The following is a 20,741-nucleotide window of genomic DNA, read 5'->3' on the forward strand; positions in this document are numbered from 1 at the left end:
TACGAGCGAGGAAGCACCCTTAATCTGATTTACGACAATCATATTTACCAGAACGTTTCTTAGTCGTACTACCACTGTTTCGATGCTAGCGTGAAACAAACGTAGGGTGAAGTTTGGTCGACTGTTTGACGGCCTCCTAAATTCGTTATCCACCCAAAAGGGACCATGAAATTTTAAGGTATCTGCTAAGTAAAGTGCCCTCCGCCCCTCTACTATTTTGAGCGGATGGCGTGAATCTGGTATTTTAAGCTACACATTTCAAGCAGATGCCTTGTATATAAAAACACATCCAAAAATCATCTATATTAGAATATCGTCAAGTAACTATTATACGTTTCTAAGCAACTTTGTATTGAGTTACTCCTAACAAAAGATCTACGTTAGATATAAGGAATTGCCCCATGGAGTCTGTTTCAATTCTCATGAACATCTGCCCTGATATTCCTGGAGTAATTCATCGCGAAGTGCGTTCGGGTCACAAAATTTCTCAGTAGAAATTTTAAATTCACTCGCAAACTTTACTAAAGATAGGAAGATCAGATGGTACTCCTGGTTCAAGCATGAGACTGGTAAGATAATTAAAACGCAGTTTATAAGTATGAAAACTTGTACTGTAGGTATGTATTTTATGTGATACTGTAGGTATTCTTATACTGTATTTGAGATATACGTAATGGAGGTTTATTTCTTGGGACGCACTTAACAAACATTCCTGCCGCATTTTACAAGGAGATGAAAGACATCTGTGCACAATCTTTGGAAAATATATCTACTGGGGAACTATAAAACTCGAAGCTTAACTTCACTTTCTTAGATATTAATAATTAATTACTTTAGCTTTTTCATTACCCGCTGAAAAGTGAAATAACTATAAGAGAAATGCCCTGATATTGAACACAGAGCTGTTGTTAACAACACCTTTGCTATTGCCTTACTTCAATATTGGAAGACAAGCTATCTTATAAAAGTCTAAATAATCATTTCCCATTAGCTTTCCCTAGCAAGGCGATTTTAATGGGATTCTGTCTCACACCATATATCTAGTTAAAGGTTAAGGTCCATGTTCTTAACTGGTTAGTTTTTTTTTTCATATAGACTGATACTATTCACATTAACATTCAAGTCGACATGTCTGACTAACAATCAATGCTGAACGCAACAAATAAGTCCATGCAGTATGCAATGCACCAAACATTCAGACGCGCATCCATTCAAAGAGTGGGTCATTTTTTTTTAAGGAATCTTCAAATACTATGCTTTTTCCATATGATAACTATGACTGCGCACCCCCCCCCCCCCCATGTTTTTTCTCTTATGTCGTTATGTCCATGTCATTATGTCGAAGATAAGAGTGCGCGCGCGCCCATGTCATTATGTCGATATCTCGCTAGTGTGCACTAGGCATAAGAAACATGTCGCACGCTACATGTCGCGCTTGACATAGTCGCCTAGTTTAGCCAGGCCTTTATAAAAAGTATATTGCTTTCTTTTTTCTCCTATACACTTGACCCTCTATCATAGGCCTCCTTTACGGGGCCTTATCCTGGGTCGACACCTGCGTAAGGACATGTATTGTCTACAGTCCTATATTATTCCACATTAAACCACATCAATCTGTGTTTCAGTTGTGCTTGATTTTGACCACTCTTCCATGGAGTATTAAAAGTAAGTACATTCCACACCAAAACTCTTCTGCGTGGGCATTTGTTAGATGCCAATTTCCCAAAGTAGTGCACGGAAAAAAAGTTAATAGCGTAGTAGGTCTCTGAGCAACCGCTATCGTAAGTGGCCACTCCGATAACGGCCACAATCGCGAATTACCGATTGAATTGTCACACAAACTCTGTAATTCTAAGCTCTAGTAAGCGACCACATTAGGCGCGACCTAACGACGGTCACGAGAGCTCGTACTGTTTATGGAATGTTCCGAACAATTTGTGTGTGTGTTGATGGTGGCCCGCTATCTAATATCCCTTTTCTATGGAGAAATAGTCTGTAATCATAATCAAAGGTTAAAGAAGGCTAATCACGCCGCCAATATAAGCTCCAGTCAATGGCGAGTCACACAAAGCATCTATTTACCGCATCGGCTGATTCATGCAAGTATCCAATATATTTTCAATAAAATATCGTCAATAACATATTAGTCTTATCAGACATATCAGACCTTCGTAGCTTGTTACTTTGAAGTTTCTTTGCGAATAAATTCCTGTAATTTTTAAAGGTAAACAATAACAAAGGAGTGGGTGATTGACATTCTTTAAAACCTCTCAAATATATATTTGTTCAGCGTTTGTTGTGCCTCTTTTTGTTTTCTAAAATTAAAAAAAAATCTGATCATCAGATCATCACCACCATCTCTAACATCGTGAACACCACCACTTACTCTTATCACCATCATAATGATCAACATCCCTATCATGATCAACATCACCGTCATCATCAAATCGCGGTTGCTTTGTTGTTCTCTTAGGTGAGTGCCAGCCATGGTGTCTTGTGTCAGGCTGGAAGTGTGACGATGTCTCTGCGAAATGCCTGTGCGACTTCGACGATCGGAACGTGGAATGGTGTTTGGATGGTAAGAGAATGCCGAAGACTAAATAGAAACAAGTATGTTGAATGGTGTGTTAAGGTAAGTATAGAATGGTGTTTGGAAGGTAAGAGAATCAAAGCAGGTAAATAAGGAGTTTGTGGATGTGCAATGATGTTTGGAAGGTAAGGTAAGTAATGAGTGTGATGATGTGCATTGATGTTTGGAAGGAAAGTAAGGAGTTTGTGGATGTGCAATGATGTTTGGGAGGTAAGTAAGGAGTGTGTGAATGTGCAATGGTGTTTAGTAAGTAAGGAGTGTGTGGATGTATAATGGTGTTTGGAAGGTAAGGAGTGTGTGGATGTGCGATGGTGTTTGGAAGGGAAGGTAAGTAAGGAGTGTGTGGATGTGCAATGATGTTTGGGAGGTAAGTAAGGAGTGTGTGGATGTGCAAAGGTGTTTGGAAGGTAAGGAGTGTGTGGATATGCGATGGTGTTTGGAAGGTAAGTAAGGAGTGTGTGGATGTACAATGGTGTTTGGAAGGTAGGTAAGGAGTGTGTGGATGTGCGATGGTGTTTGGAAGGTGAGTAAGGAGTGTGTGGATGTGCGATGGTGTTTGGAAGGTAGGTAAGGAGTGTGTGGATGTGCGATGGTGTTTGGAAGGTAAGTAGGGAGTGTGTGGATGTGCGATGGTGTTTGGAAGGTAAGTAAGGAGTGTGTGGATGTGCAATGGTGTTTGGAAGGTAAGGAGTGAGGATGTGCGATGTTGTTTGGAAGGTAAGTAAGGAGTGTGTGGATGTGCAATGGTGTTTTTTTAAGTAAGGAGTGTGTGGATGTGCGATAGTGTTTGGAAGGTGAGTAAGGAGTGTGTGGATGTGCGATGGTGTTAGGAAGGTAAGGAGTGTGTGGATGTGCGATGATCTTTGGAAGGTAAGTAAGGAGTGTGTGGATTTGCAATGATGTTTGGAAGGTGAGTAAGGAGTGTGTGGATGTGCAATGATGTTTGGAAGGTAAGTAAGGAGTGTGTGGATGTGCGATGGTGTTTGGAAGGTAAGGAGTGTGTGGATGTGCGATGTTGTTTGGAAGGTATGGAGTGTGTGGAAGTATAATGGTGTTTATAAGAAATGAAGTGTGTGGATGTGCAATGATGTTTTGAAGTTAAGTAAGGACTATGTGAATGTGCAATAGTGTTTGGAAGGTAAGTAAGAAGTGTGGGGATGTGTAATGGTGTTTGGCAGGTAAGTAACGAATGGGAAATTTGTTTGTGAGCGTGTGGATGTGCAATGATGTTTGGAAGGTAAGTAAGGAGTGTGTGGACGTAGAATGGTGTTTGGATGGTGAGGAATGCATGTGGATGTGCAATGATGCTTTGAAGGTAAGTAAGGAATGTGTGAATGTGCAATAGTGTTTGGAAGGTAAGTAATGAGTGTGGGGTTTGTGATCAGGGATAGATCCAGGCCTAACGTTGACTGATTCCAAATGATCACGGACCAATCAAGGGGGGGGGGGGGGGGTATAGGGGCATGCCCAACAGGAAATTTAAGAAATTACGTGTTTGAAACATGCAATCTGCAGATGTTTTTAAGGATGCATTCGACATTTTAGGAATTTATATAGTCAGACAATAAATTCAAGGTTAAGTTTCACCGGTGCTCTATTAAACTTATGGTCATTTAAAACTGAGTGACTTCATTCATCGATTAGTCAGTTAGTAAATACACTATTCCTACCTAATTCAACCAAATTTGTGTTCTTGAAAGTGTGGCGAGGCAAGTACCAGTTATTCTCTTCGAATACCCTTGGTAATTTTCAAATGGTGTGAATGTAATATATAAAAACAACCTCCCCTTGCATTATAACGTAGCTTGTGCCACACAGACAGCAACTCGTATCAATAATTGACTCCATGACCTCTCAATTCCAAGCAATTTTAAGGTGCATTATCCCATCTAGTTGCTGATCTATTGGCACTTCTCCTCTTTGCATAGATTCATCCATTAGAGGCACCGAAAATTTGTGTACTGGTCAATTTTGCTCGTGCGGTATCTTACGCTAATCAAAAGGATAACACTCCTTCTTTCGGCAGACAGGCTCTTCACGAGAAGCGTCTGCATTTTGTGAAGCCATGCTTTGCTTTTCAAGATTTCGGTTCGAGAGATGTGTACAAGAGATCACACGCTAAAGCAAGCAAAGGCGTACATAATCAGGGGTAGAGTCGGGATTTTATTGTCAACTTATTCCAAAGTGATTCACACGTTATAGCAACCAATCAAAACAGAGCTTGAGTGATTCCGCGTGGACCGTAGCCAATCGGTGAAGAGCTTGAGTAGTTCCAGAACACGCGCATAATTTTTATACACGCGCAAAATTTCTAAATGGGTCCCCTCCCCCAAAGTAGATTTATCATTCACCATCAGGAGCAATATTTCCCGTGGGGGGACCGGAAATGCTGTCCAAGCGCTAAAGGAAATAACATAGCCTACGTGTAGGGCTAGAAATAACAGCGAAACCCAGGAAGCAGGTCTAATAGTGTTTAAATAACATACAACAGTAGATGTTTATTTTTATTTTTATTGAACGTTCTAAAATTCAAACCTACAAAAAAAACATTTTTCTGGGATTTTGAGTGATTCACTGGAATCAGTTGAATCAGTCTAGATCCACCCCTGGTAATGGTGTTTGGAAAGTAAGCAACGAATGGGAAATTTGTTTTTTTACAACACAAACTTGGCGCCAGCCATGCAACCGGTGTTTGCCCAGATAAGCGAAAACAGTTTAGCTTTAAAAAACCCTACAGTCTTCGTTACCGAGTGTTCTGTTGTATCGAAAAAAATCATTTGCTAGATAAAGTTGAGAACCAAATTTCTCGAAGTTGGACCAAGGTTTTCAGTCTGTTTCCTTCAAGCGAACATGCTAGGGTTGTGTGAATGACGAATCCCGTGGTATGTCCTCTTATTTACTATGGCTAACAACCAATCAGAAAGCGAGATTACGGGCAAATGTTGTAGAAAAACAATTTTACCACATTGCACTGCTGTTGCTAGCGGCACGGACTTATTATCCTCTATGACACCCTCATGGCGTGTTCGATGTACTTGCCCTGTATAATTACATTATACAGGGCAAGTACATTTAGTACAAGTATTATTATCAATAATTACCTTACATTTTTTTTCATTTCTACCCTCTCAAGGACAGAGCCAGTCTCCCTTCTACTCTCTTCATCAAGCCAGCAAGCTGCACCTAGACTTTGATGATCTGCATTACCTAGAGATAACATCAAAAAATAAGTTAAAACATGTGGATATCTCTGTATACGGTATTAGCCGGCGTGCAGTCGCTATCGTTGGCCTCGACGGATACCTAACCCTCGCAGAACTCAGCGATTGTATTTTCGAAGAAGAAAACGATCTCGGATTGTCTTTGTGGCTGCGCTATGGGGATAGCTACGATCAGATTCTTTTTACTATTGGTTAGTGAACTTTTATCGTGTGATTCGTACCTCAATAAGGGAATTTCTTTAGCCCCGCTCCCAGAATACAGGGTCTTACCTCTTGGACGTTCCCTACCCCACACACTTATATACAGTCCCTGCCAGGGGCGGATCCAGGAGCTCCAAAAACGGGGGGGGGGGGGGGGGGGGGGAAGGGCAAGCAAGGGTTTCAAGAATTGGAGGGCCGGATTCAATGTTCTTCCGTGTATTTCCTTATATTTTTTTCAAAGCCAAATATCTTAAAATATAGGGGGACCGGGGCCCGCTCGGCCCAGGCCCCTAAATCCGCCCCTGCCTGGAATTTCCGATTGCCGAAATGTGGTATTTGTCTGAAAAACTGAAAACCTGAACTAAAACCAAACGTAACATCTATGAAACTACACATTAACTCCGTGTATGGGGTGTCTGCCCGAAGGACCGATTTATTAAGTACTTTAAATATTTTGCTTTTGTAATAAGTTAATCCACTCACTTATGTTTCCACAAGGTTATTTTATTGCATATGTTACTGCAGGTGGAAATACCAGAAACACCTCCCGTATGCTCATGTACCTGAACAGCTCAAACCCAGAGTCGCTCTTCGTTGATTTCCAAGCCGGCAATAAGTCAACCAGCTATACCTTTACCGTCCCATGGAACATTTGGACCTACGTTGCGCTCTCGTGGAACGCTTCCGAACAGTCATTGACTGTAATGATAAACGGTGAACTTATCGATACTCTCTCGTACGTCGTATGCTTTGGGTGCGCGTCAGAAGTTGACAATAAGCAAATCGTCTTGGGAAAGTCCCCGGATGTAAATAGTCAGTTCACCAATGTCTTCTTTGATGAATTGGCCGTGTACTGCAAGCCCCTGGGGCTGGAGGAAGTGAAATCGAATTATACATTTTACAAAGGTAAAATTGATACTAAAAATGCCCGAGGATCCGCATGCATCAATTAATGAATTTTACGTTCTCGTGAAAGTAACGGTGGCAGAGTGGTAAAGCGGGTTGGTTCTTAGTTCCTAAAGTTCTGTGGTGTGAGTCATAGGTTCAAATACTGGCGAGGAATATAAATATATATACATTTTTTTTTTATCAACTCTATATTAAAGGTCCCTTTAATGAAACTGACCGAACACACGTTAATAATCTTGAGATAATACTTTCAATTTCAGTCATTTAAATTCTCCATTATATATTTGTTTTTTATCCACATATGATGGAAACAGTCAGTCGAGATTTGACAGAACACTCAAAAGCGTAAAACACCCGTACAAATGCTGCGACGGAAATTGCAAACAATGAATAATCGTCATTCATGTTCTTCCAATTTTAATTTTAAGGAGAAAACATTGCTCACTGTTGTTCTTTGATTTTTACAACTAATTTAAAAGTTTATTTGGCAGAATTCAGAGAAGTTATTTTAACATAACTATAACACTCATCTAATATAATAAAACTATTTGGGGTTAGGGTTAGGGAAGGGTTAGGGTGAGGGAAGGGTTAGGGTGAGGGAAGGGTCAGGGAAGGGTCAGGGTTAGGGTTGGGGCTACAGAAGGGTAGGGTTAGGGTTAGGGAAGGGTTAGGGAAGGGTTAGGGTGAGGGTACGGCTACATTACAGAATACCCAAGTTACCTTACGTGTTGACCTGCCTACTCGTAAATGGGTATACCGTCTACACATCGAATTATGAGCTAGCATTGACACGAGGACAGGTTGACGCGTAGTTATAAAAATGTAGTATTCACTATATGGCTGGCTCCGTTCTACACTTGAGTCATGATAAGCTAGGACAGGTTGACGCGTAGTCATAAAAATTTAATACTCACTATATTACTAGCTACTGTACTCTAGTCTGGAATGAATTAAATGAACATGGAGCCGCGGAGCCAGTTCAAATGTTACCTGTAATGTAGCTACTGTACTATGGTCGGAAATTAAATCATGGACCTAGCGAAGATAGCTACTGTAGCCTGGAATACATTGAAGAAGCAATCTTGAAAAATGTTCGCAAAGTACCGTAAGCTTATTTACGGCGGAATCAACTCTAAGTCACACTTACATTTATATCGTGAATATAACTTAAAAGTCTGCGTAGTTTTATTATATACATGGAGCTAGCTCTAAAAAAGGGACCTTCAAAATTGGAGTTGGATTCTACAATTGTACCGCCATTTGTCGTCCTTTTCTCCGACATAGAGATAACGATCAAACTACTACTGTTTTCAGAGAGGCATTCAACTAACACCCCAACTCTGCGTTATAGTACTTACTCATTCTTTTATTGATTGATAGTCTGGTTTCCATATAGTCGTAACAGTCGTAAGGGTCGTAATAATCGTCTGCAAAAAAATCCCCTATAAGGAAACGCTCGATGGGACGACCCTTACGACAGATACTACCGAAGCGACGGGTCGTTTCACGGTCGTCAGAGATAGAACTGGTAAGGGCCACGATGATTTTTTTGCAGACGTATGTTACGACCCTTACGACTGTTACGACTATATGGAGACAGGCTTAATGATACTAGCCATGTGTGACTTTTGTTTTGCGCAGGCCTTCCAGGACTGCAAGCCAATTATACCCTCTTGTTCCCATCGCTGATTTGGAAAACCGCCGAACAATCCTTGGAATACATCGGACTGTCGGATCTCCAGGAAACCCTTTACTCTGAGGTAATCCCTCTATATGATTTTGCATCTTATCTTCTGTCGTGGAATTGCCCTTCAACAACTGCCATTTGCGATGACCTCATTTGTCTGCTAACCGGACCCTGTTTGGGGTGTTCTGGAATGTTTTATATTCGAACATTGGGAGTTCTCCCTCTGTAAAACTCGCGAAGACCACATGCATGATCTGGAAGAAAGCGCTCAGTAAGGGGATCATTAAAAACACGAGCTCGTCTACTTCATAAGCTGACCAAAATTTTATCACGCAGGATTGTTTTAATAACAATGTGAATTTTTTTTCTAGTGACCGTATAAATCAAAACCTGGGCCAACATTGAAAATAAGGGATATGAGTGAAACGCTTTCTCTGTCTTTACAATAGTTGTTCCCGTGATCTTCTGTTATGATTGAGCTTTGTGGAATAAAAGGAATAAAAATAAAACCACTGAAAAGTTTTGTTTGCAAAGCTGACCAGAATTTAACCATCTAGAAATGTTTATCTATCATTTTTGAAAACATAGATGGGCTAAAATCAGACAGGTTGCTGTCAGCCAGTAATCTATTAAGGTATTTAAAGGCAGCTTGTTCTCGATTTCATTTGTTAATTATGAGATAAGAGTCTCTGAAAGAGGCATTTATAGCTTTCTGCAGCGTAGATCTGTTTCAAAGTTTGATTCTGCACGTGAAAATATTATTGAAGTTTTTGCCGATCGGATAGTCCTTTTAGCAAGGCATGTTTATATATATATTTATCTCGCCTCTTCCTATAAGCTCATTAATAACAATGGTTCAAGATAGCGGTCATACCGGGCGAGAGCGTGACTATCTCTACTGCTACCCATACATGAGCTCACATTAACATTACTTTAACTTAAAAAGGTCAAATCTTGGTCAGCTGTCAAAGTAAACGAACTTGAGGTTCGAGTCACTGGCTCCCGGACAAGCATGGGATGGCGGGGCCAACGAAAGCGTTGAGTACCCCTATCAGCCACAAGTGAGAAATAATCCATTTTCATCGACTCACTTGAAAAAATTCCTACGACATTTTGAATTCAATTTTGTAACAAAATGATTCTATTTCAAGGTGGTTATTGTGTTGTTCCAGAAAATATCCATCCCCCCCTGGAGGGGGTTGGAGGTATCACCCCCACTCCAGACCCTGGAAACAAATAAATACAGTAACTGTTAAGGAAAACAGGCATTTTACCCCCTCCCCTTTAAAAATTTCTGGGCGTTTGACCCCCACCCCCCGGAATTTCCAATCCCCTCCATCCCCCCATGGGGGGGGGGGGGGGGGGGTTGGATATTTTCTGGAACTACACATATCGGGGTTACTTCTCATGACTGGTCTTCAATATATTGGTTGCAAACATAAGTGTGGCTGAAGAGGGCTCCTTCACGGCTACCATAGTTTGAGATTGGTCTACAAATATGTTACAGCGCAACCAGTTAAACCGTGAACACATAAAATATGTGTAGAATTTTAATTGTCTTTTGACGAAACAGACGCGAGAATTTAGACACTGAGACTTGTTGAGACATGTATCTAGTTGACTGTTTGAATATTTTGGTCGCGCTGTAAACGTTCTGGTGGTTATATTCACAGATCTCTGACTTCTATAGTTCGAGGGACAGGAAGGAAGTCTTCAAGGACACATGGATCTACCAGTGCAAGTGAGTATTACGGAGTTTACGCAGAAGGACATTGTTGATAAAGCGCATCTTGTAACATTGTAAATGATCAAAAGCGCTTCACAATATTATATATGTTATCGGTCCCTGTTGGTTTACAGCCTTTAATGTCCGAAAGGAGCATCTATAAACTACAAACAATGCTAGGCCAGATCCTGTGATTTCTTGCTAACAGGGGGCGGTAAGGGTTATTTTCGTGATCCTTGAACGGTTTATTTTCGTAATCCTTGAACGGCCTTTTTGGTTTATCGTAAATTGTGAAAAGGACAAATCATTAAAGTCTAGGTGCCAACTAGCCTGCATAGCTGGTGATTATGTTGAGTTTCAAGTCTGTCCGAGAATCGTTCATAAAAACATTGTTTTGACTGTGTCTCTTGTGAATTTTATCATAAGAAAATATGTTTAGTAATTTTAAAGTGAAAAGTGAAAAGGGACAAGGAAAATTGACGAGAAAACTAAATGTAGTCAAGGTTGGACATGAACCTGCGCTTTGCAAAGATTTCGCATTGATAGACAGACGATTGGACCACTAGACTATCGTAGCCTTGCTTAAAATTGAAGGGACTATAATTAGAGTCATACTATTTGTGTCGTGTTATCGTTCGAAACTTTAAACAACATGTCAAATTTCACCCCTTCTTTAAGTACTCAAAACTAAATTACCCAGCACAATTGAATGCACTACCGTTATACAATGTGTGTCGTGAATGTAAATAAGCTAGAAAGTGCAAAATCGTATTTCGAACAATTAGTGGTGGCAATGTGTTTGGACCTTCTCAGCTCAAATATAAACTATAAACAATCGAACGCCGAGATGCAAATCGGGAAGTAAAGGAGTAAAAAGCTCTCCTAGCATTGTAATTTTTTGTTGATAAGGGGGGGGGGACTGGGGAGTTTCAGTGAAACCGACTGGCGCCCGCCGCCCGGCTCGCCGAGTCTCACAGCCCATTTTCCTAGTTTTGTCTTGCCCCCGATACCCCACTAACCATGAGTAGCAAAATGCCCGGTCCTATAACAGGAGTCATTCCAGTGAAACCGGGTACTGGCGCGCGCAAAAAAGCCCCGCCCCGGCTGCGAAGGGCTTTTTCGCATAACCGGAATCTTTAGCAGAAGCCTGAAAAGAGCTATCTTATGGGGTCGTTCAGTGAAATCGACTGGCACGCACCGCCCAGCCCGCCGCACTCCCCAGCCCGTTTTCCTACATTTTTTTTGTCTCCCGATGCTCTCTCCATGGGTAATGCAATACCAGGGTATACAATATAAGGTCTTTCAGTGAAATCGGGTAGCGTGCGCAAAAGGCTTCGCACCAGCCACTAACAGTTCCTACATGATTGGAGCCCGCAAAAGCAATAGCTTGAAGCAAACCTGAAAGGGTGATCGTATGTGCCCGTTAGAGTGAAAGAACCAGGGGGGGCTCCACAAAGTACCATGACAAAATTGGGATAACCTAAGAATATCAGAGAAACTGCCCCCCCTTGATGTGTAACATGGGAACCAAGACACAAGATACAAGCACAATAAACGCGAAACGTCTTTATTCGTCTTTATTTACAAACAAATAATACCTAGTAACGTCGTTTCGCCCAATATCAGAACTCATCAGCACACCTAGCACACAAAAAGTACAGATGTGGACGGCACTAGAGTCTCAAGGGATCGCGAAAACGCTCCAAGCTTGGGGCAAAATAGCTAAGCCCGCAATGACTCAAGGGATCACAAAAACGTCCCAAGCTTGGTACAAAATCACTAAGCCCGCAATGACTCAAAGGATCGCAACAATGTTTCACGGTTGGGACAAAATTACTAAGCACGCAATGACTCAAGGGATCGCAATAATTTTCCACGGTTGGGACAAAATCAATAAGCCCGCAATGACTCAAGGGATCGCAAAAACGATCCACGCTTGGGACAAATCCAATAAGCACAAAAAAAGACGACCAAAATGAGAGGCAATGTAAGGTGTGTGGGCATCGAACCCACCAGACAAACACGAGTGAATGTCTCCGCCACGACACTTTTAGAATAAAGGGGCCTCCAAAGCCACCTAAGCCGAGACCTGAAACTGAAAACCTACAAAGCTAGAGGCCGAGGTTAAGGTAGTAATCGAGGCCAAAAAAGCTGATTCCTCTGCGTTTGTGTGCAGAATAATAACTATGCGCTCTAAGTGTTTCATCAGAAACTTTTCAGATACCACGCACTGAAGCATATCCTTGTAACTAGAGATGCAAAGGCGTTTTAGCAATCCCGTGAGCTCGCATAAAAGCTTCAAATGTAGAGCTTTTTCGGACGTCTTTTGGGGTTTTAGGGAAGCGTTTTTTTGCAAAACGTAGCCACATACCTTCTCAAGACTCTTGATGGCTGTGAGCCTACTTATCTCTATCTCGGCTGAAGCTACCAAGTTTCGCAGCCTCTCTAAGTCGGCCGCGCCGGGACGAGTAATTCTTCGTCGAACTCACTTTTGCTTCGGCGAGCAATGTCGTCTATATCGTTCTCAAACTCGTCCGTGGTAGAATGGCCTGCGTTCGTCGGGGGAGGAGCAGCAGTAAATTCGCTGTGTCATGATAATTTAATGGCCCGTTTTAGGTAGAAAAACCCCGGTCTGTCACTCACATGACGTTGTGCAAACATTCCGTAGACAATCCGGCGACCAAATCTCAATCTCGTGACGTTGTGTAATCTCAATCTAGACCTTTCGAGAACGTTCTGTATGTATAGTCGTAGAATAAAACCAATCAAACATGATCGTGCCGTCACTTTCGTAGCATACCCTGTACGCGTTAGTCATGTCCCATGTTTGGATATGGGGCTGATGCAATCCAAGGGAAACCCCCTTCTTGATAGACAAACAAAACCCAGACAGTATAACGATAGAACGTTCTAGAACAAACACCCGTCATGCTGGTCCCGTTCTAGGCTTCTAGTGTCTTAGATGTCCATATTAGCACAAGTCCATCCCAAACCAATTAGACGCTAGGTTGTTCTGGTGAGAACACGATGCCTCCCGCGAAAATATTGACGAAGGAGGAAGAAAACGAGATTCGGGCGGCTCGTGGGACTATGTCAGTCGGACGGGCGCGGCGAAAGTTTGGAATCGGGACGCAAGGCTTCAGCGCTTATGGGGCAAAGGCTTGCGCGAAAACGATGCGCGCGACGATGCCCAAGAAAATGAGGATGGCGACTCGAAGCGCTGGAGGACCAGATATCTTTGATGTCTCATAGCCTAGAATCGACCCTGGACAATATACACGAAACAGTTGAGGCACTAGCAGAGAATGATCTGCTGAAATACGAGCTCAAACCAATAGCCTCAGAATCAAACACAGGCTCGCAGTCGCTCAGTGAAAGAATATCAGGCATCGCAGAGAGCGTAAAACGTTTGCAGTCCCTGTTCGGAATATATAGCCGGGGCTTTTCCCTTCCACCGACACACAGAGTGTCGGTCTGCTATACGCACTCTACCGTTTCGGCTTCACTTACAAATCACACTACTACCATAATGGCGAGCAGACTGGATAACTTATCTGAAGCGAGTTTGTCCGACCACATGGACGAAATGCTGTTGGATGATCTGGATTGCCTAGACACAGGACTGGAGGAAGATCAAGAGGTCGAAATAATCGACATGTTTTATTTGGAGGACGCCGCATTCGGAACAAACGACAAGATACAGCACTTCGCACATGTACTCGGAGTGTACTCGGAGTGTACTCGGAATGTACTCGGAGTGCTGCATCCAGAAGAACGAAGCACTCGACCTGATTAAAGTCGGCTGCTACGAGCGGCTGCTACGGGCAAAAGCGGCATTAGAAGATTGGCCACAGACGATCGCTTGTCCTGCCATACCCCAGGTCATTCCATTCTCCGACGGTGAAACAAGGAAGAGAAAAGCGAGAAAGACCTCGCCGTTGGATGATGCCGAAGCCCTCCTACAGGAAATGGAGAGAAAGCTTAGCGCTATAGCCGAGGCACCTGAAAGTGTCCTCAGTCTGGACAGCGACGAGCATCTCTCACTCTCGCAGCTAGAAACTAAGCTAAAGGAGTGCGAGCTGAAAACTACGGGTTAAGAAACGCGTTTTTCTACGGGGAACGGCTGAATCGCGCCTTCCAAGAATTCCAGAATGAGAAACTGAAAGGGACGATCTTGAGGACGTACCCTAGCTTTGATAGCGGGGTCAATGATAAATGCATGGTGAAGTCAACTCGTGCTCGACAGTTACGGGCATTTAGTCGTGGTTTTCGCCCTTATAAAAAGATCTTGGGATGAAAACTACCGCTCGCCTGGTTTGTCCGGAATGGAACTTCTGTGCTAAAATATCTGGCGGCGAATGAAGACGCGCCGTCAAGCTGGAGGGGCTAAGGAAGAATGTTTTTCGCGTGGTGTGACATTTAATAGAGCAGCACTTTTTGTCGGTCGCGTGTTTTCTAGCCTTGCGTGATGTGACATTAGAGTACCCCTTTTGTGTTGGTCGTGTGTTTTCTAGCCTTGCGTGGTGTGACATTAGAGCAGCACTTTTGTGTTGGTCGTGTGTTTTCTAGCCTTGCGTGGTGTGACATTAGAGCAGCACTTTTGTGTCGGTCGCGTGTTTTCTAGCCTTGCGTGGTGTGACATTAGAGCAGCACTTTTGTGTCGGTCGCGTGTTTTCTAGCCTTGCGTTGTTTGACATTGAAGCAGCACTTTTGTGTCGGTCGCGTGTTTTCTAGCCTTGCGTTGTTTGACATTGAAGCAGCACTTTTGTGTCGGTCGCGTGTTTTCTAGCCTTACGTTGTGTGACAGAGCAGCACTTTTGTTTCGGTCGCGTGTTTTCTAGCCTTGCGTTGTGTGACATTGAAGCAGCACTTTTGTGTCGGTCGCGTGTTTTCTAGCCTTGCGTTGTTTGACATTGAAGCAGCACTTTTGTGTCGGTCGCGTGTTTTCTAGCCTTGCGTTGTGTGACATTGAAGCAGCACTTTTGTGTCGGTCGCGTGTTTTCTAGCCTTGCGTTGTTTGACATTGAAGCAGCACTTTTGTGTCGGTCGCGTGTTTTCTAGCCTTGCGTTGTGTGACATTGAAGCAGCACTTTTGTGTCGGTCGCGTGTTTTCTAGCCTTGCGTTGTTTGACATTGAAGCAGCACTTTTGTTTCGGTCGCGTGTTTTCTAGCCTTGCGTTGTTTGACATTGAAGCAGCACTTTTGTGTCGGTCGCGTGTTTTCTAGCCTTGCGTTGTTTGACATTGAAGCTGCACTTTTGTGTCGGTCGCGTGTTTTTTAGCCTTGCGTGGTGTGACATTAGAGCAGCACTTTTGGTTCGGTCGTGTGTTTTCTACCATCAGTATTACATGATAATTTCGCGTTGTGAATAAACTCGCAGAATAAAAACGATTTGCGTTTATTGTGTTTGGAGTGGGGTTCCCACATTTGGGGCAGCCACCCTGATATCGTTTTAGGCTCCCCCTTGCTACCCTTAATACTACCGAAAACGGGCGGGCACGCGCCGCCATCCTCTTGAAAGCGACCCCTATAACACACCCCTCTCCCACGAGGCCCCCAGACGGTATACCCAAGGCCTTGGAGGTCTACGAAAAACTACGCAAAACGGGCTGGGGGGCGCGGCGCGGGTTATTCTCATTTTTATGAAAGTCCCCAGTCCCCGCAGAGGACTCAAACTGCTTCAAACTCAGTTACGCGCTGTTCAAAACAAGCACTAGTTCCTACAAACGCAGTCGCGCTCTCTTCGAAAATACACGCGCTGCTTCGCGAACTCAGTCGCTACCTTTTCTATCTTCAAAACATGCACCAATTGATTCAAAAGCAGTCATGCTATTCTTCAAAACTGCACAAACTCAGTCTAGCATTTCTTCAAAAATACAAATTGCTTCAAACTTAGTATAGGGCTCTCTAGAAAAAGCGCCAATTGCTTCAAACCAAGAGAATGTTCAAACGCAGTCTCGGTTTCTTTAAAATGCACAAACTGCTTCACAATCAGACAATCTCTTTTCAATCTTACAAAGAGTATGTTGATAATTTTGAAACCAAGGGCGCGTAATAGATAACAGATACTAAGACAATGCGCATGCGCACAACGCACAACCCACATGAAAGACTTTCTTGCAGAAACATGCTAATTTTTCGGATTTACGTTGAGTATATAGGTCACTGGACGACAGAAAGCGTTTTATATTTCCTACCTTTAACCGGAAGTTACCACACCGGAAGTTTAAAGATAATTCAATGATTACTGTGTTGCGAAAAGAACAGAAAGACCATAAAAGTTCATACAGGCAGGCATGCAGACAGGCAGAACGGGTTCTCTGACAGAGGCATGCTCAAAGCACACAAAGACTGTGATCCGTGATTGCTTCCTTCGCCGTGATTCGTTAATGACGAAATTTGATCAACGTGAATCGTGTTCTATGCTCTTTAAAAAATATTGAAACGTGATTTCCGATTTTTGAAACTCGTGAAACACATCATGTGACAAGAACAAAGGTAACCCAAATACGCTTCTGTCCCACATGCGTATAGTGATATTCAGACCGGGGGGGTGGGGGGCTTTTGAGGCCCCCAGCACCTTTGATCTGTAATAATTTTTGAACTAGTAGGGCTAGAGCATTGAAATTTGATGACTTTTCCTTAAATTTATCTGGGATCAGTTTGGTGTAAACAAAATGTTAATATATGTACCCTGGTAACCATAGCAACAAAGTTTTGAGAGATCTAAATTTGACAAAATCCTTTTATATTCCTATGTTTTAAATAAAAAGTAGGAAAAAACATTTTTGGGAAAGATATTTAAATTATTACTTTAATTAAGAGTCCATTCGCAAACTTATGCTATATTAAAGGTGCCATGCCATACAATGACGTCACAGATGTCATATATTGTTGTCATAGAAACACTGTCGCTAATAATGTATGTCTACTTGAAGATAATATCGAAAAAACCCCAGAAATATTGCCCGTTTCTGCTAACTGAAATGACGTCATCGTGACAAAGACAAGTTTTTTTAAGAATATCGGTAGCTTTTTGAATACGAACTGATTATGATTACTTATCTGGATTTTGGATGTTCTTTGCAAAGGTTTCGAAAGATAGGCTATTTATAACCATGTGTCCTTGAATGACGTCATATTGTGTTGCTATTGCAACACAATATATCATTTTGTCAGATAATGATTCTTTGAATATTTGGTCATAATAGCTCCAATTGTTAAAAAGTTACTGATGTAGGGCCGAAAGAGCCTCCCCCAGGTGAGAGGAAGCCCCAAAAAGCCCGGTCTGAATAGGATTAATGCTTACGACTTTATTTCTAGAAACATGATGGGGCGTGTAAGCTGTGATATCGGAGTGACGCTGATGAGTACCGATTTCAATTCCATATATATTCTGAATAGTGCAATAAAATGGAACTGGCTGAACTTTAGTGCTGAAATTTCTACGTTTGCAAATAACGATGGTAAGTATATTATCAGGGAGTACAAAACAGTCAACCTAATCTAAGTCTGCCAAGCCATACTATAAAATGTAAGGACCATACTCCAACAGTAGGGTGCCTACCCAAGCATTAGGATCCATACTCCAACAGTAAGGACCATGCGCCAACAGTAGGGACCATACTCCAACAGTAGGGTGCCTACCCAAGCATTAGGATCCATACTCCAACAGTAGGGACCCTACCCAAGCATTAGGATCCATACTCCAACAGTAAGGACCATGCGCCAACAGTAGGGACCATACTTCAACAGTAGGGTGCCTACCCAAGCATTAGGATCCATACTCTAACAGTAAGGACCATGCGCCAACAGTAGGGACCATACTCCAACAGTAGGGTGCCTACCCAAGCATTAGGATCCATACTCCAACAGTAAAGACCATGCGCCAAAAGTAGGGACCATACTCCAACAGTAGGGACCATACTCCAACAGTAGGAACCCTACCCAAGCATTAGGATCCATACTCCAACAGTAAAGACCATGCGCCAAAAGAAGGTACCATACCTTAAAATTAGGGACCCTACCCAAGCATTAGAATACATACTCCAACATTGGGGACCCTACCCAAGCATTAGAATCCATACTCCAACATTAGGGACCGTACCCAAGCATTAGGATCCATACTCCAACAGTAGGGACCGTACCCAATCAACAGGATCCATACTCCAACAGTAGGGACCCTACCCAAGCATTAGGATCCATACTCCAACAGTAAGGACCATGCGCCAACAGTAGGGACCATACTTCAACAGTAGGGTGCCTACCCAAGCATTAGAATCCATACTCCAACAGTAAAGACCATGCGCCAACAGTAGGGACCATTCTAAAACAGAAGGGAGCCATACTCCAACAGTAGGTGCCATACTCTAACAGTAGGGACCATACTGCAACAATAGGGTGCCTACCCAAGCATTAGAATCCATACTCCAACAGTAAAGACCATGCGCCAACAGTAGGGACCATACTCCAACATTAGGGACCCTACCCAATCAACAGGATCCATACTCTAACAATAAGGACCATGCGCCAAAAGTAGGGACCATACTCCAACATTAGTGACCGTACCCAAGCATTAGAATCCATACTCCAACAGTAGGGACCCTACCCAAGCATTAGAATCCATACTCCAACAGTAGGGACCCTACCCAAGCATTAGGATCCATACTCCAACAGTAGGGACCCTACCCAAGCAGTAGGATCCATACTCCAACAGTAGGGACCCTACCCAAGCATTAGGATCCATACTCCAACAGTAGGGACCCCACCCAAGCAGTAGGATCCATACTCCAACAGTAGGGATCCTACCCAAGCATTAGGATCCATACTCCAACAGTAAAGACCATGCGCCAACAGTAGGGACCATTCTAAAACAGAAGGGAGCCATACTCCAACAGTAGGTGCCATACTCTAACAGTAGGGACCATACTGCAACAATAGGAGCCATACTTCAACTGTAAGGACCATATCCAAGAATTAGGGACCATACTTAAGCAGTAAAGGCCATACGCCTAGAGTAAGGACGATACTCCAGCAGTAGGGACCATAAGCATAAAGCGAGATTATAATCCAACAGTAGTCTAGATTATGAAATCTTGAATAAATTGCCGCGCAAACCTTGCGGCATCTGGAAATATTAACTTATTAGATTATTTCTCTGCTCCACATATCCTTCCATCTTTCTTGGATGTATCAACATTTAAATCTTTTATTTAGTCCCTAGTAAGCTGGTGAAATTAGAAGGCGTCGCCCTGGGCAACTCATCCATTCTGATTCAATGGACCAACTTGCCAGAGGCTCTGCTAAATGGAATTCTTCAGGGTTTCAAGATATCCTACACGCATGAGCTCAGATACAGTGTAACTACAGAGATGGTGTATCGTTATATCAATAACTTCACTCTTAGTAACCTTGAATGGTACACCACCCACTACATCAAATTTTTCGTCCTCACCCTAGAAGGACAAGGGGTTGTAAACTATCTGAATGTCAAGACTGGTATGATAGGTAAAGACGTTTTCTGATATTGCTGGGCTTGGGTACCAGTGTACTACCCACATGGGTTGATAACTGGTCGGGTTAGATTGGGTGGGTTGATAAAGGGTCGGGTATGATTGGATGGGTTGATAACAGGTCTGGTTAGTTGGGTTAGTAGATTACTGGTCGGGTTAGATTGGGTGGGTTGATTAAGGGACGGGTTAGATTGGGATATTAGATTACTGGTCGGGTTAGATTGTGAAGATTGGGAATGTTAATAAAGGGTCGGGTAGATTGGGTGGGTTGATAACTGGTCGTGTTAGACTGGGTTAGTTGATTACTGGTCGGCTTAGATTGGGTGGGTTGATAAAGGGTCGGGTTAGATTTGGTGGGTTAATAAAGGGTCGGGTTGGATTGGGTTAGTTGATTACTCGTCGGGTTAGATTGGGTGGTTTAATAACAGTTCGGGTTAGATTGGGCGGATTAATAACAGGTCGGGTTAGATTGGGTGGGTTAATAACTGGTCGGGTTAGATTGGGTGGGTTAATAACAGGTCGGGTTAGATTGGGTGGGTTAATAACTGGTCGGGTTAGATTGGGTGGCTTAATAACTGGTCGGGTTAGATTGGGTGGGTTAATAACTGGTCGGGTTAGATTGGGTGGGTTAATAACTGGTCGGGTTAGATTGCAGGCCCGTACCAAGGAATTGTTTTTGGGGGATGCGAAATCCGAAAGAAGTGGACCTAATTTTTCTGGGGGAGGGGGAAGGAGGGAGTGAGTTTTCTGATAAAAACCTCTGGCTACCCCCGGAGGAACAAAAAGGGATTTTTTTAGCCTTTGCAGTATCTCCACGGGACGTTTATTGTCAGATTTGGCTACAAATATAATTCTGACTTATGGATTAATGACATACCACAGGAGTTTTGTCTAC

The 20,741-nt window shown here is 42.9% G+C and overlaps 1 protein-coding gene across 1 annotated transcript; it reads left to right on the plus strand.

Annotated features, from left to right (window-relative positions):
• Positions 1-115: 115 nt before the first annotated feature.
• Positions 116-20,057, plus strand: LOC125556778. Its single transcript, XM_048727416.1, has 9 exons — positions 116-569; positions 1,626-1,665; positions 2,474-2,578; positions 5,724-6,002; positions 6,538-6,918; positions 8,563-8,681; positions 10,282-10,349; positions 17,658-17,800; positions 19,551-20,057. Exons 1-9 carry the CDS (start codon positions 561-563, stop codon positions 19,856-19,858), a joined length of 1,452 nt encoding a protein of 483 aa, XP_048583373.1. The 5' UTR covers positions 116-560; the 3' UTR covers positions 19,859-20,057.
• Positions 20,058-20,741: the final 684 nt, after the last annotated feature.

Source organism: Nematostella vectensis, chromosome 5 (genome assembly GCF_932526225.1).
Source record: "Nematostella vectensis chromosome 5, jaNemVect1.1, whole genome shotgun sequence".
In the NCBI taxonomy this organism is placed as follows: domain Eukaryota; kingdom Metazoa; phylum Cnidaria; class Anthozoa; order Actiniaria; family Edwardsiidae; genus Nematostella; species Nematostella vectensis.